We start from the raw sequence: 14,140 nt of genomic DNA, 5'->3' as shown, positions 1-14,140 counted from the left end.
GAAACTACTAGAGACATGACACACATAGTCGTATTGCTGAAGTCTCATCTCTTGTGTCTCACGTTTACTCCAACAGTCCCAGTCCGAATGGCTCCCGTGGGGCCGTTGAGGCTCAGAGCAGGTAAGAAATTATCAGATTCTCTTCAGTTGGAGCAGTTTTATCGATCTACATGCTCGTGACCGTGCATGTGTAGTTGTGTGTGTCGCTTGAGCCAGAGGAATGCATTAATGGGGAGAGATCGGGTTTCCCTTTTCCTGTCCTGACAGATCAAAGGACATGTCCCACATTCCGTCTTCCCACTTCATGTTGTTCTTGCAGTAACAAGAATATTCTGTGGGGTACGGCTTGCATGAGTGGCATCACACAAGTCAGGGAATAACAGTTCACGTAGGATCTTGTAAATGAATCATTGCACCTGGATAGCATCTTCACGGAAATGTGAAGCGTCCACCTGTCAACTGGGATGTTTGGATTGACGTTAAAGGGGGGGGGTGAAATGCTCATTTTCACTCAATCTCCTGTTAATCTTGAGTACCTATAGAGTAATATTGCATCCTTCATATCTCCAAAAAGTCTTTTGTTTTATTATATTTTTAATTGAAAGATTGGCTGTACCGAGTCTTTCCGGAAAAAAACGAGCGGCTGGGGGCGGGCCGTGTGGGCGAAGCTAAAGCTGTGCTAACGCGCCGAGCTAACAACACACAGAGACATTTGTTCAACAGTTTTACTCACCGTTCCAACGCACGACCGCGAACCTTTATCATTGTGACTGCTCGATCCTTAAGCATTAGGCTAGACGATCTGCAAATCCGTCGATCTGGGCTTTGTTTATAAAACAATCATCGTCGAAATGCAGGGAACAACAGCCTTACACAACTCCGTTTATGCTCAGGAAAACAAACTCCATCCACGGGTGCCTTAACGCTGGATTCTTTGGGAATCTGTGCAGGGTTGTCTTGCCCTGGCAACCAAAAACACACTTCTTTGGTGACATTGACTTCCCAAAAGCCGGGCAGGGCGCTTTGATGGCGAACTGCTTTCACTCTCTTGCTCTGGTTTACGAGTGCGCGCGCGCCCGCGATCTTACCGGAGAAGTGCCCTTAGGACCCATATAAGGAAATTCCGCACCATCTTACGTAACATAGACCCATGCTCGAAAAAAACTTTCCGAAACTTGTGACAAACCGGAAGGAGTATTTTTGGAACAAAAATACTCCTTCAAACGTACAACTTAGTTTTTAAAACTTTGTCCATGTTTAGCATGGGAATCCAACTGTTTACCAGTGTAAAAAACTCAGTATGCATGAAACAGTAATTCACCCCCCCTTTAATCAATATGTTTTTTTCCAAAGGTCATTGGCAACATTTTGCAGAATTTATTGAAAATGTGCCTAAAATATTTGAACATAGAAATTCTCACTTTAATCACCCGATGTATGAAATAAAGATTAACAAGGTAAAACTGTAAAAGATAAAGTTTAAAACAAGAAATAAAGTCACATAGGGAAATAGAAAGTCAAAGTTGTGAGATCAAAGTTATGGCTCAGAATAATTTAGCATGATCTTTTATACATAACTTTTTCTCTTTTTTTTTATGTAAGCAGTGAAGAAAATGTGATTTAGTTAGGGTAAATTACTATAATATATACTATATAATATAATATATTATAATATAATATTGAAAAAATGATCCATCAAAGTCAGTGTCATGTGTAGAAAGCTGTGTTTAGTAAGTTGTTGTTGTTGTTGTTGTTGTTTTTTAATATAAGATATGGACCTTTTTGCAAGATCAAATTGAGTAACCCTAAGAAAACTACATAATATTCATGACTCAAAAATCCAATGTTTTTAGTTGATGTTTTTCACATGATTTGTGAAACAAGAGATTGTCCACCATTCAGAGAAAGTGTGAAATGTACTTTAGCTTTAGGTCAGCGCAAACTGAATTATTTCCATTTTACCCAAATCTAAACTCTGAATGCGCAAGAAAGCAGATAATAGAAGAATTAGCAATGTAATGCAGATAATAAAGCAACAAATAGTAAAAGTGTGCAATATAACACAGCTTTGAATGATTATGCACTAAACATACAAAAAAAAACCACATTATCGTGCCATTACCTAGATTTTGATTTAATATTGTATCGCTATGTTTGCCATAAAGAGATACCAGACAGATATCAGTCCAAACAGATCATTTGCATTAAGACATCATCCCTCAAGCAAACTAACTGCCAAAGCGAGTCAGTGTAAACGTTCCTGGCGCTGCAGTTGTCTCACTTTTGGAAAAGGCATCAGATAGATTACGTGGATATCTGTCGAAACATCTGTCTTAAATCAGAGCAGAAATTCTCACCTCTCTGTCATCTGGCAAAACTCTTCAGTGCTGTGAGCTTTCCTCTCAGCCTTGATGGCTTCATGATCTCACGATCAAGTGCGTGATGGGAGCATCGGGCGGGTGGGTTGATTGTCATGGCTGTGCGTGTGTGCATGCATGAGCTGCGTTTGTTTTTTGATGGATACACCCTCATGATCCACATCCAGCATTTCAAGGGTCATTAATGGATTGCAGTTAGAAAAAAACGTTGTTTTTTTTTTGTTGTTTTTTTTTTGCTTGAATCTGTTCAGTTATTCAAGAATATTATTTACAGATATGAATGAATAAATCTCGTATTTAATGTAGATGGTTTAAACTTCTTAATTTTTTTGTTCTTAATGTCAAAAAAGTGATTATAAGCTATTTAATGGCAAAATGATTGTAATGATTATCAGAGATTATAATGACAAAACAGGCTAAGAATAATGTAATTCTTGTAAATATGATTTGGCACGAGTAATTTGGCATGATCTTTTATTATTGTTAATTATTTTTAAATAATGCAATTTGATTTGGTGGATAAAAGTTGTTGAAATATTAATGTAAAAAGTTTAAAAATATTAATATTTGAAAAACTTTTATCCACCAAATCAAAGTCAGTTTCACTTGCAGGAAATCATGTGTTTTTTCTTATTGATTTATTTTTTAAAATGAGATATTTTCACTTTTTCACCAGGTCAAATGGAGTAACCCTAAGAAAACTATATTATATTCATGGCTAAAAAATATATATTTTTTATTAATGATTAACATTGGACAAAAAAGTGAATTCAAGGTCTATTGAAAATAATTGTTACTTGTTTTCTGGAAAGTCACTCCACTATTTTTTATTTTATGAAAATGGCAACAACGTGATTAAGAACTTTAGATCATAAGATTAAGTGTGTGTTCACTCTTGTAGTTTGGTTCGCTTGGTTCAAAAAAATGCCATTTAGTCCTGATCCGCTTAGTGTTCACACATTTTTAACACCGAATCTAAAGATACCGAAAGGCATAGGGATACGTTCACAACCTGATTGGTCGACTTTTCAGACGTGTATTTCGTAACGGAACTTACCAAGCATCCAAAACATTGCTGTGTGCGGGTTAAAATGCACTCGTTGTTTGTGCGTAGCCCACATATGATGGTGTTTTGACCAGCTGAGAACTTGTGAAGAGTTTATAAAATGTGTAAAGGAGTCAAAACAGCGACACGAATCCTTCCGTCACACACACAAACGATCTGCTGTAAGGAGACACGGTTCTGATCCTGTACCGAGCTGAGATGGACAACATGGTATGCTTGAACATTCTTTCCTTTTTAGGGTCGCATCTTGTGACATCACGTCCTGTTTTTGGTCCGCTTACTTGTATTTGGTCCGTGTTGCGTTCATATTTCATTCGAACCACTCCAAAGTTGATTTGGAAGTGGGCAAGACCCATCTTTTCAGGTCTCGGCCCGCTTGTTTGGTGCGCGCCAGGATTCAGATTGCAGCGTTCACACTTATTCAAATGAACCGCACTATCAGAGTCTTAATCCAACCAAACATGCCAAGTGTGAACACACCCTTAGATTCTAATTACTTGTTTTGAGCTAGATTCTTCTTCTTTATATCATCTCAGACATCCTTATTTGTCATTGACCCATGAATTCTTGTTGCTTGTATATTATAATGAACATCAGGCTGTTTTTACAAAGTAACAATAAGATATAATCTTGGCTGTTTACACATTGATTCAGAATCAAACCGATTTTAGATCAGTATAGTGCTGTAAATGCATCAAGAAACTGTAAAACTGCAGGCACAGAGAAGTTAGTTTCTGCGTGTCAAGGAAAAAGAATGGGAGGAAGGGAATATTTGAAGAATGTGGGTCACGTGCAGACGGAGAACGAGCGTAAGGATCATGGTGTCACATGGATAAATGAGTCTGAGAGTGTCTGTGAAGTGCGTACGGAGTGATATGTGAAGTGAGCGTGTGTTTACATATTAAAAAATGTGTTGTTGATGGACGAATGCATGCACACCTCACTTCATCTGTATTTTTTGTGCTATATGAACACACCTCTGCCCTCTCACTCCATCTTTATTTGTCAAGCACTGGAGTTTGTGAAGTCAGTTCTGCTCAAGCGGCGTTTGTTTGCCGATGCCTCATCGTTTGACATTCCACAATCTAATGCAATTACATTTAACATTTTAAGTGTCGTTAAGTGTTCAAAAGTGTCCAGATACTTTTGGAGCCGACTGTGTATTCAGCATTATATCAGTTACGGACCATACTGGAGCTTGTGAAGAGAAATTTCCTTTAGAAGCTCATTTTATCCGTCTCTGTCGTGACCTGTACACTGCTCTAGCATCGAGGGTGAAGATGGGGTCAGTGTTTATGCATGCAGAACGTTTCATCTCTTTTTATTCCCCCTCGCTCTTTCTCCGCAGTCGCCCTGGACAGCTGAAGCAGGAGGCTCAGTCGGTCATATCTCCCATATCTCCCGGAAATCTCCCCGAGGACCCCGAATGTCTCACGGTGCCCAAGTACAAGCGAGACCTGGTGCAGAAACTGAAGATCCTGAGACAGGAGCTGTCCCAGCAGCAGCCTCAGGCGGGACACTGTCGCATCGAGGTCTCGCGTGAGGAGATCTTTGAGGTGAGAACGAACATCCGTCCAAACAATCCAAACTCTGATGAATGGATTCTTTTCCAGCAGCAAATAATCAGTTTGGAAATATATTAGCAAACATTAAACACAGCTTATAGCCTTTTGACCATATTCAATATGTATCTACACTGCCATTTAAAAGTTTGGGGTCAGTAAGATTTTTTTCTTTCTTTTTTTGAAAAAGTAATACTTGTATTCAGCAAGAATGCATTCAATTGATCAAAAGTAACAGACATTTATACTGTTGCAAAAGATTTCTGAATCAATAAAGACTGTTCTTTTCAACTTTCTATTTATCAGAGTATCCTGAAACCAAATGTATCACAGGACAAAAATTCCACAATATTAGTTTATACTGTATTTTTGATCAAATAACTGCAGCCTCTGTGAGCTTGAGAGACTTCTTTAAAAAAAAAAAAGTCTTACAGACACCAAACTTCATCATCAGCCATTGTAGCCACATAGATTCTAAATGTTTCATTTTGGAATTAGAACACAGTAAAAATCAAACTCAAAATAAATACTTTTCACACTAGAAGGAATATTGAAAAATAAACTAAATTACCTTTCAATTTTATTCCATTGGCAAATAAAAACTATGAAAAAGCATGTCCTTTTGTGTTTCGATTTTTTTTTTTTTACAGTAAAACAAGGCTAAAATACTGACTCATTTATTGTCGTCATCATCCATGTGGCACAAATTCAAATCCACCTCATGATCTTTTTTCACCGTCCCGTTCCTGCCTCTTTTCACCAACATTTTTATTCTCTCTTCTGCATGTCTATCCAATAGAGTCAAGTGGCCAAAACAAATAAAACCCTCACATTTTCCATTTCTTTGGGCTATTTTTATTGGGGTTTGTTTGTTTGTTTGTTTGTTTGTTTGTTTTTTGTGCGCCCTGCAACCACTGAACCAATCACAAAGCAGCAGAATCCTCGTTGAATCCTTCACTCGTGAGCATGGAGGCAGAGGGGATCTCTGTTGTTGTTCGAGGCTGTTAATTGCACCAGTAACACCTGTCAATCTGAACCAGCCTGTAATAGAGATATTTCAAAGCCCTAAGGCCTGGTTAATCTTTAGCGTTCCTAAAGCCTTTGAACTCAGCTGGGTATCACCCACAAAGCAATTTACGTGTGGAAAAAGCCATGATGCATCAGACGTGATGTTAAACCTCATTAGCATGCAGCAAACACCACGCTGAGTTCAGCTAATGTGTGTGACATACTGCACACACTTCTGAGGCTCGTCTCAGGCCTGTTGGAAAAACATTAATCCCCCCCTCGCTCAGCTTGAGTGTTTTTGGTCTGTGTGTCTGTTTGGTCATCTGCTTTGGGGTGTTTAAGGGTGTTGAGCTGGATACACACAGGCATTTCTGGATGCTGCATTCCAACACGCTGCGCTCGTTTTTATTTATTGTGTTTTCTGCTCTTGTGCAGATACCAGGGTTATTATAGTTAAATAAAAGTACAATTAAACTTCCTTTTTTTTCGTACTTGAAATAAAATAAACATTAACTGAAATATAATTAATTGTTTAAACGAATAAATTAAACTTATTCTATTGAAGCTAGTTGCCAAGGAATCGTTTCTCATTTTCATTGATGTATTATAACAAATAAAACTAAAACTGAATTAAAAATGAATTCAAACTATTTAAACAACAATAGCTAATAAAAATGACAAAAACACACAACAAAAGCTTTAACAAAAAAAAAATGAAATTATTCAAACTATTAATAAAATCTATAATAGTATCTCAATGATACTAAAATAACACCAGCATATACAATTTTGTTTATGACCCTTGACAATTATGTGAAGTAAAAGAAGTTTGAAATGAGTTTGTCAACCGAGTATTTACAAGTCTGTATAATGCAGAAGTAGATTTGTGACCTTTCTGTAACGCTTCATAAATTTCAACTCTGTGTCTCTACTATTTCCTCAGGAATCATACCGGCAGGTGATGAAGATGAGGCCGAAGGACCTGTGGAAGAGGTTAATGGTCAAGTTCAGAGGAGAGGAAGGTCTCGACTATGGTGGAGTCGCTAGGTATGAGTTTGACTCAAAGCAAAAACATTCATGTAACTTTTGGCCCTCTAGTGGTTAAAAAGCAGATATAAAGAACATTGTGCTTCGGCTCTGGCTGACTGTGATGATTACGACTCTTCACTATAGATAATGCGCTTTAAAATGAACTCTGTTAGAGAGCTACATATGGCAATTAATCTGTTCAATAAAATACCTTACTCAGCTGTTGAGTAATAAAAACACAGACATCTCTGAGTTGCTTTTACAACATTTCAAATCCCTCAGTTCTCATCATCACCGAAAAGCAAAGTCATTGTTGATTCTTGTTTCATTATGAGCTCTTTTGCGTTCTCTTTTTGCAAGCAGACTCCTCTGTTTGTCTCTCAAAATTTGAGTTTTCTTTCTAAATACATGTTCCTGTTCTTATCGTAAATGATTCATCTGTGAACATTATTCAAAACGACTTTCCTTTTCCGTTGATGAACAAACGGTTATCATCAATTCCAGATGGGTAAAATCAACTCCCAGCATACCATTTGTTTCCTGTTCAACTAATACATGCACCACAGTATGGCAGTTAAATGGGTTATGAATGCAGTTTCCTGCTGACCTTTAAAGCTTGTGTGTCCATCTAGTGGCAGGATTAGAGTATAACAATGTTACATGGGCCATGTTAGACTAAATGTTGTCAAACCAAAATGTATTCAGACACCTTCAAGATATCTCACAATACCACAGTTTATTCGCTATAGTTTAGAAAATGGTAATAAAACATGACAAGAACTCAAATCAGTTGATATTTCACTGGTTTTGGCCATCCTTCTGTTAGACTGTCTCACAAATGAATTAGGTTTAATAGCTGTCAGCTGTTAAATTTAAGTACACAATGAGATAATACCAATTTAGGTCAACCAATTACCAAGCAATGCTTAATTTTGTTCAGTCTGTGGTGTAAAAAGGTCGCATTAGCAATTAAAGAAAAAACACTTAAGCAAAACAAGTGTCTGAATAATTTGTGGTCCCAAATTTGACTGGTGTGAAGAATTTTTGGGTATAATATGTCACAGTTTACTTCATGTTGCTATCCTCGCTTACATAAATGACCTGTAGTGTCCTGCACCCGCTAGTAAAAAATATATAAAAAATTATATCTGGTGTCTGAATAATTTTTTGTTTGACTTTGTTAATAGTTTGTGCCAATGTGTGTGTTTGTGTCATAGAGAGTGGTTATACTTGCTGTCGCACGAGATGTTAAATCCATACTACGGACTGTTCCAGTATTCCCGAGACGACATCTACACGCTACAGATCAACCCGGACTCTGCCGTTAACCCTGTGAGTGGACCCGGAGCTGAAGCAGATATTCCTTAAATTCAAGCACTTTACAGATAACGCTCACCTTTTATGTTTTCTTTTTTATTTGTTTCTTAGGAGCATTTGTCCTATTTCCACTTTGTGGGGAGGATTATGGGAATGGCTGTTTTCCACGGCCACTATATAGACGGAGGCTTCACTCTGCCTTTCTACAAGCAGTTGCTCGGGAAACCCATCACTCTGGATGACATGGAGTCCGTGGATCCAGACCTCCACAACAGCCTCGTTTGGATCCTGTCAGTGTGCTTTATACATCCATACGTCCATTACAATATACACTCAAAGATGAGCTGTAAAATAATTATTACTCTGGCTGTATTTTCAGCAGAACATGGCCTGATGAGAAAAATATGTCTATGCTTCATCATAATAATAATAAAATTATAGTGTATTATAATTTCATATATATATATATGGAGAGATGGAGAGTTGGTCCCACTTTATATTAGGTGTCTTTTAACTACAATGTGCCTATGTCAAAAATTTATTGAGTACAATGTACTTATTGTGTTCATATTGTATTGCAAAAAACATTTTCAGCTTTTGAGGTGGGATGTGGTTACAGGGAAGACTAAAATTAGAGATGTATTTACAGAAATGAATTACAATGCAGGTATTTTTTAATGTAAGTAAAAACATTTATATTTGCTTGTAGATATATAGAGAGTTGACAAAAAAATAAACCTTTAATACATTTTCATTTTCATTCATATTAATGTACAAGGAAAAGTGTCTATTTTTTATTTAAAATACAATTGATAATTGTAATCACCAGTTTTGATCACATTTTGTGGTATTTTGTCTATAATAATCTTTTTTTTCTTGTGTGTATTTAGAGATAATGACATCACGGGGGTGTTAGACCACACGTTCTGCGTAGAACACAATGCATATGGAGAGATCATTCAGCATGAGCTGAAACCCAACGGCAAGAGCATCCCCGTCACCCAGGACACCAAGAAGGAGTATGTGAGGTGAGCGTGGGGTAGAGCTGTCTTTCAACACCTTCTTCCTCCCGTTATAATGTGTCTCTTCAGATGGCTTTAAGTTGTAATGTCTTGTGCCCGTTTTTGCACAGGCTGTACGTGAACTGGCGGTTCCTGCGGGGCATCGAGGCTCAGTTCCTGGCCCTGCAGAAAGGCTTTAATGAGGTCATCCCACAACATCTACTCAAGGCGTTTGATGAGAAAGAGTTGGAGGTATGAAAACATCAGTCCTTCTATGTTGCCATTGCCAGCCTTAACATTGAACAGGGTTCAAGTGTTTCTCTTACTTTCAGCTTATTGTGTGTGGACTGGGGAAGATCGATATCAACGACTGGAAGTCTAACACCCGTCTGAAGCACTGCACGCCTGACAGCAACATCGTGAAGTGGTTCTGGCGGGCCGTGGAGTCGTACGATGAGGAGCGGAGAGCCAGACTGCTGCAGTTCGTCACTGGCTCCTCCAGAGTCCCGCTGCAAGGATTCAAAGCCCTGCAAGGTACCTGAGGTTTCTCATTCCGGAAATCTGCAAAGGAAGCTCAGACTTTTTTACAGTTACATCAATTTGATACATATAACATGGGCTAATCTATTTATAGATAGATAGATAGATAGATAGATAGATAGATAGATAGATAGATAGAACGATAGAACGATAGATAGATAGATAGATAGATAGATAGATAGATAGATAGATAGATAGATAGATAGATAGATAGATAGATAGATAGATAGGCAGATAGATAGATAGATAGATAGATAGATAGATAGATAGATAGATAGATAGATAGATAGATAGAACGATAGAACGATAGATAGATAGATAGATAGATAGATAGATAGATAGATAGATAGAACGATAGAACGATAGAACGATAGATAGATAGATAGATAGGCAGATAGATAGATAGATAGATAGATAGATAGATAGATAGATAGATAGATAGATAGATAGATAGATAGATAGATAGATAGATAGATAGATAGAACGATAGAACGATAGAACGATAGATAGATAGATAGATAGATAGATAGATAGATAGATAGATAGATAGATAGATAGATAGATAGGCGGATAGATAGATAGACAGAATGATAGATAGATAGGCAGAATGATAGATTGATGGATGATAGATAGATAGATAGATAGATAGATAGATAGATAGATAGATAGATAGATAGATAGATAGATAGATAGATAGATAGATAGATAGATAGATAGATAGATAGATAGATAGATAGGCAGAATGATAGATTGATAGGCAGAATGATAGATTGATGGATGATAGATAGATAGATAGATAGATAGATAGATAGATAGATAGATAGATAGATAGATAGATAGATAGATAGATAGATAGATAGATAGATAGATAGATAGATAGAACGATAGATAGATAGATAGATAGGCAGATAGATAGATAGATAGATAGATAGATAGATAGATAGATAGATAGATAGATAGATAGATAGATAGATAGATAGATAGGCAGAATGATAGATAGATAGGCAGAATGATAGATTGATGGATGATAGATAGATAGATAGATAGATAGATAGATAGATAGATAGATAGATAGATAGATAGATAGATAGATAGATAGATAGATAGATAGATAGGCAGAATGATAGATAGATAGGCAGAATGATAGATTGATGGATGATAGATAGATAGATAGATAGATAGATAGATAGATAGATAGATAGATAGATAGATAGATAGGTAGATAGGTAGATAGGTAGATGGATAGATAGAATGATAGATTGATGGATGATAGGCAGAATGATTGGCCTGGAAATATTGGTCAAGTTCAAAGTATCTTGGTTACTTGAAATCCCACATATGTGTTTGTACTAAAACGCTGTATGATCAGGTGCCGCTGGACCACGACTCTTCACCATTCACCAGATCGATGCCAGCACCAACAACCTGCCCAAAGCACACACCTGGTGAGCACGTTTCTTTCTCAAAGGACAATGGCGAAATTCAGAGAGCAGTGAGACGTATACAAAATTGTATATTGTATTTCCTTTTTATTAAATTGTAGAAATATTTAAAGTATTATACACTACCATTGAAACATTTGCAAGATGTTTTTGAAAAAATTCATACTTTTATTCAGCAAAGACATTGCATTGCTCAAAAGTGACAGAAATCTTTTGTAACATTTCAAATGTCTTTACTATTACAAATAAATGTTTTTTTTAAACTTTCTATTCATCAAAGAATCTTCAACAAAATTAATCAAAGTTTCCTTAATATGAAGCAGCACAACTGTTTTCAACATTTATAATAATAATAAATGTTTATTGAGCAGCAAATCATCATATTGGAATGATTTCTGAAGGATCATGTGACACTGAAGACTGGAGTAATGATGCTGAAAATACAGATTTGATCACAGGAATAAATTACATTTTACAAAATATTCAAAAAGAATAAAGTTATTTTCAGTGAGATTAAGAAGCTTCTTTCAAAAAATCTTACAGACCACAATCTTTTGAAATGGTAGTGTATAAATATAAAAAATATTTTAAAACAGAAATCGACATAGCTCTTCCTTGCATCGGCTTCAAAATCTACAGACAGCTAACACTTGCATTAAATGTTTTCACCTGATACAATAATCAGTAAATAAATCGCCCTGTCATTGGTACAAACTACTAACATTTTCTGCATTCAGACTCACTAATTGACCAATGCCATTTGTTTCTTTTCAACTCCACCTCAGCTTCAACCGTATTGACATTCCACCATACGAGAACCACGATAAACTCTACGACAAACTGCTGACGGCCATCGAGGAGACCTGCGGCTTCGCTGTGGAATGATGGTCAGCGGCCGGCGCTCGCAGAGGAACCTTTCTCCAGGCGGGACAGTCCTGTCAGTCAGCCGACAGGCGCGTGGGCCTCACGAGGACGCTCCGACGGAAGGGTGGATTATACCGCAGCATTCAACGCCTGATGCTGCTATACAGATCTCTCTGCATTATTTGAAAAGAAGAGAAGAAAACAGTGGATCTTTTCAGCTGCTAGTAACTCTTTTATTCACTATTTTGGAACCTCCTTTTCCTCCTTTTTTTTTTTTTTTTTTTTAAGTCCATACTTTGATTATTAGCATTAAGACAACATATTAACAGTATTTCATGTAGCATTCTCACAGACTAGACTTTATGAGAGGCCGAACTTTAGCGGGGCATAAGCTTATGTAGAAGCACTACTGTCCTTACCGAAGACGAGACAAGAGGAAGATGCCAATGTCAAGAAAAATACTGCAAAGTTTGTCATTTGGGACACAGGGTGCTGCTGTTCGGCCCGCTTGGACTTTAGCAAGCCGCGAGATGACCTTCCTCTCGATCAGGGAACTGGGCTCCACTGGCCTCTTCTGGGCGGTCCTACACCAGACACCATCCTGACTACCTGTGCTCCATTCCTGGAGACTGGTGTCTCTCGCAGTCTGACTCATAAGCTTGTTGAAAGTGAACGAACGAATACATGAAATCTTAGGTAGGTAGGTAGTCTAGCTTTATTTTTATACGGTGTGACAGGACGAGGTTAAAGGTATAAAATTATACAGATATAATATATTGGCATCGTCGCAGGAACCGTTGCCGATGTTTCCAGAGCAAAAAATGAAGTTTTAAAAAAGGATGTGCCCAATGAAAAAGGCTTCAGTGAGGTTGGCATTGGCTTGCTTTGAACGCCTGACAAGTTCCATCTTTTTTTCTTTCTTTTTTTTTTTTTTTTAAAGAAGACTAAAAATTGTGAAGAAAAACATTTAAATATGCATTTTTGGTGTCAACTTTTTTGGTAATTGAATTCTAATTCGTCTCGGATGTCAACTGAACCCTTTAAAAGATTTAAATATGATGAATATGTATGAGCATGTTAATGAGATGTGAAATGTCTTCCATTTCATACCTTCTCATTATATTCTTACAGTTTTTTTTTGTTTTGTTTTTTTTTATAAAAGAAGAAAATGCATTTGTTTACCCCTCATGGAAATCAAGGGAGATGAGTGTCTGTATCACTTGTTATTTTTGTGATTTATTATTAACCCATTGTAGTACCAATTTACTGAACTTTTTACCATGCAAAAATGTCACTGGCCTTCAGTGAGCATTACAGCCGAACTGCAAGGAGGATCGCTGTACTAAAGAACAAGAAACAATTCTATCTTTTCTAGAAATACAACAGCTTTAGGTGTAAATCGAGCAGAAAACAGCAAAAGCATGTCTGATGTGCTTTTTGTAAGCCTCCAAAATGCACAGCTTGAAAACCTGTTTCTTCAGGATTATTAAGAGAAACTGCATAAATAAACAAATGCAGTTTTATATATATATATATATATATATATATATATATAAATATATATATTGTTGAATGTTTCTGAGATGCTGCCTGTCTATAGCAATCCTCTATGACCATGGACTGTTGTTAAGAGTTTGCATACGCTGAAAATGAGCTATACATCTTTTGTTACTTTTTTTTTATTATAAATTTGAGTGTGAAAGAAGGTGAAAAAAATAATAAAAAAGCCTCTGGATGGATCAGTTAAATATTCTGAGATGGTGCTTTGTATAGTTATAGAGTATTGTTCATATATGTGAGTCACTGACTGTCATTTATCTTTAATTTAATTAGATTTGAAAGAAAAAAATACATTTTGCACACACACTATATAATGGCTGTATATAATAGGCAAAAAATATATATTTACCAAACTCTTTATGGGCTGAATGAT

General features: G+C 36.7%; 1 protein-coding gene across 2 annotated transcripts in view; it reads left to right on the top strand.

The window, feature by feature from the left end:
* The window catches only part of smurf2 (SMAD specific E3 ubiquitin protein ligase 2), a 48,954-nt gene extending 35,931 nt beyond the window's left edge, over window positions 1-13,023 (top strand). For both annotated transcript variants that reach the window (XM_081369816.1, XM_081369815.1), the window contains exons 11-20: window positions 77-121; window positions 4,793-5,000; window positions 6,958-7,061; window positions 8,261-8,375; window positions 8,472-8,650; window positions 9,251-9,388; window positions 9,493-9,613; window positions 9,694-9,895; window positions 11,271-11,346; window positions 12,129-13,023. In XM_081369816.1, coding sequence (XP_081225942.1) covers window positions 77-121; window positions 4,793-5,000; window positions 6,958-7,061; window positions 8,261-8,375; window positions 8,472-8,650; window positions 9,251-9,388; window positions 9,493-9,613; window positions 9,694-9,895; window positions 11,271-11,346; window positions 12,129-12,228 — 1,288 coding nt within the window. In that variant the 3' untranslated portion in view covers window positions 12,229-13,023. The remainder of the gene's footprint in view (window positions 1-76; window positions 122-4,792; window positions 5,001-6,957; window positions 7,062-8,260; window positions 8,376-8,471; window positions 8,651-9,250; window positions 9,389-9,492; window positions 9,614-9,693; window positions 9,896-11,270; window positions 11,347-12,128) is intronic.
* Window positions 13,024-14,140: the final 1,117 nt, after the last annotated feature.

This window comes from Scardinius erythrophthalmus, assembly GCF_964197995.2.
Source record: "Scardinius erythrophthalmus genome assembly, chromosome: 1".
Taxonomy (NCBI): Eukaryota; Metazoa; Chordata; class Actinopteri; order Cypriniformes; family Leuciscidae; genus Scardinius; species Scardinius erythrophthalmus.
The sequence above is the reverse complement of the archived record's forward strand: the minus strand, read 5'-3'. Positions and strand labels throughout refer to the sequence as shown.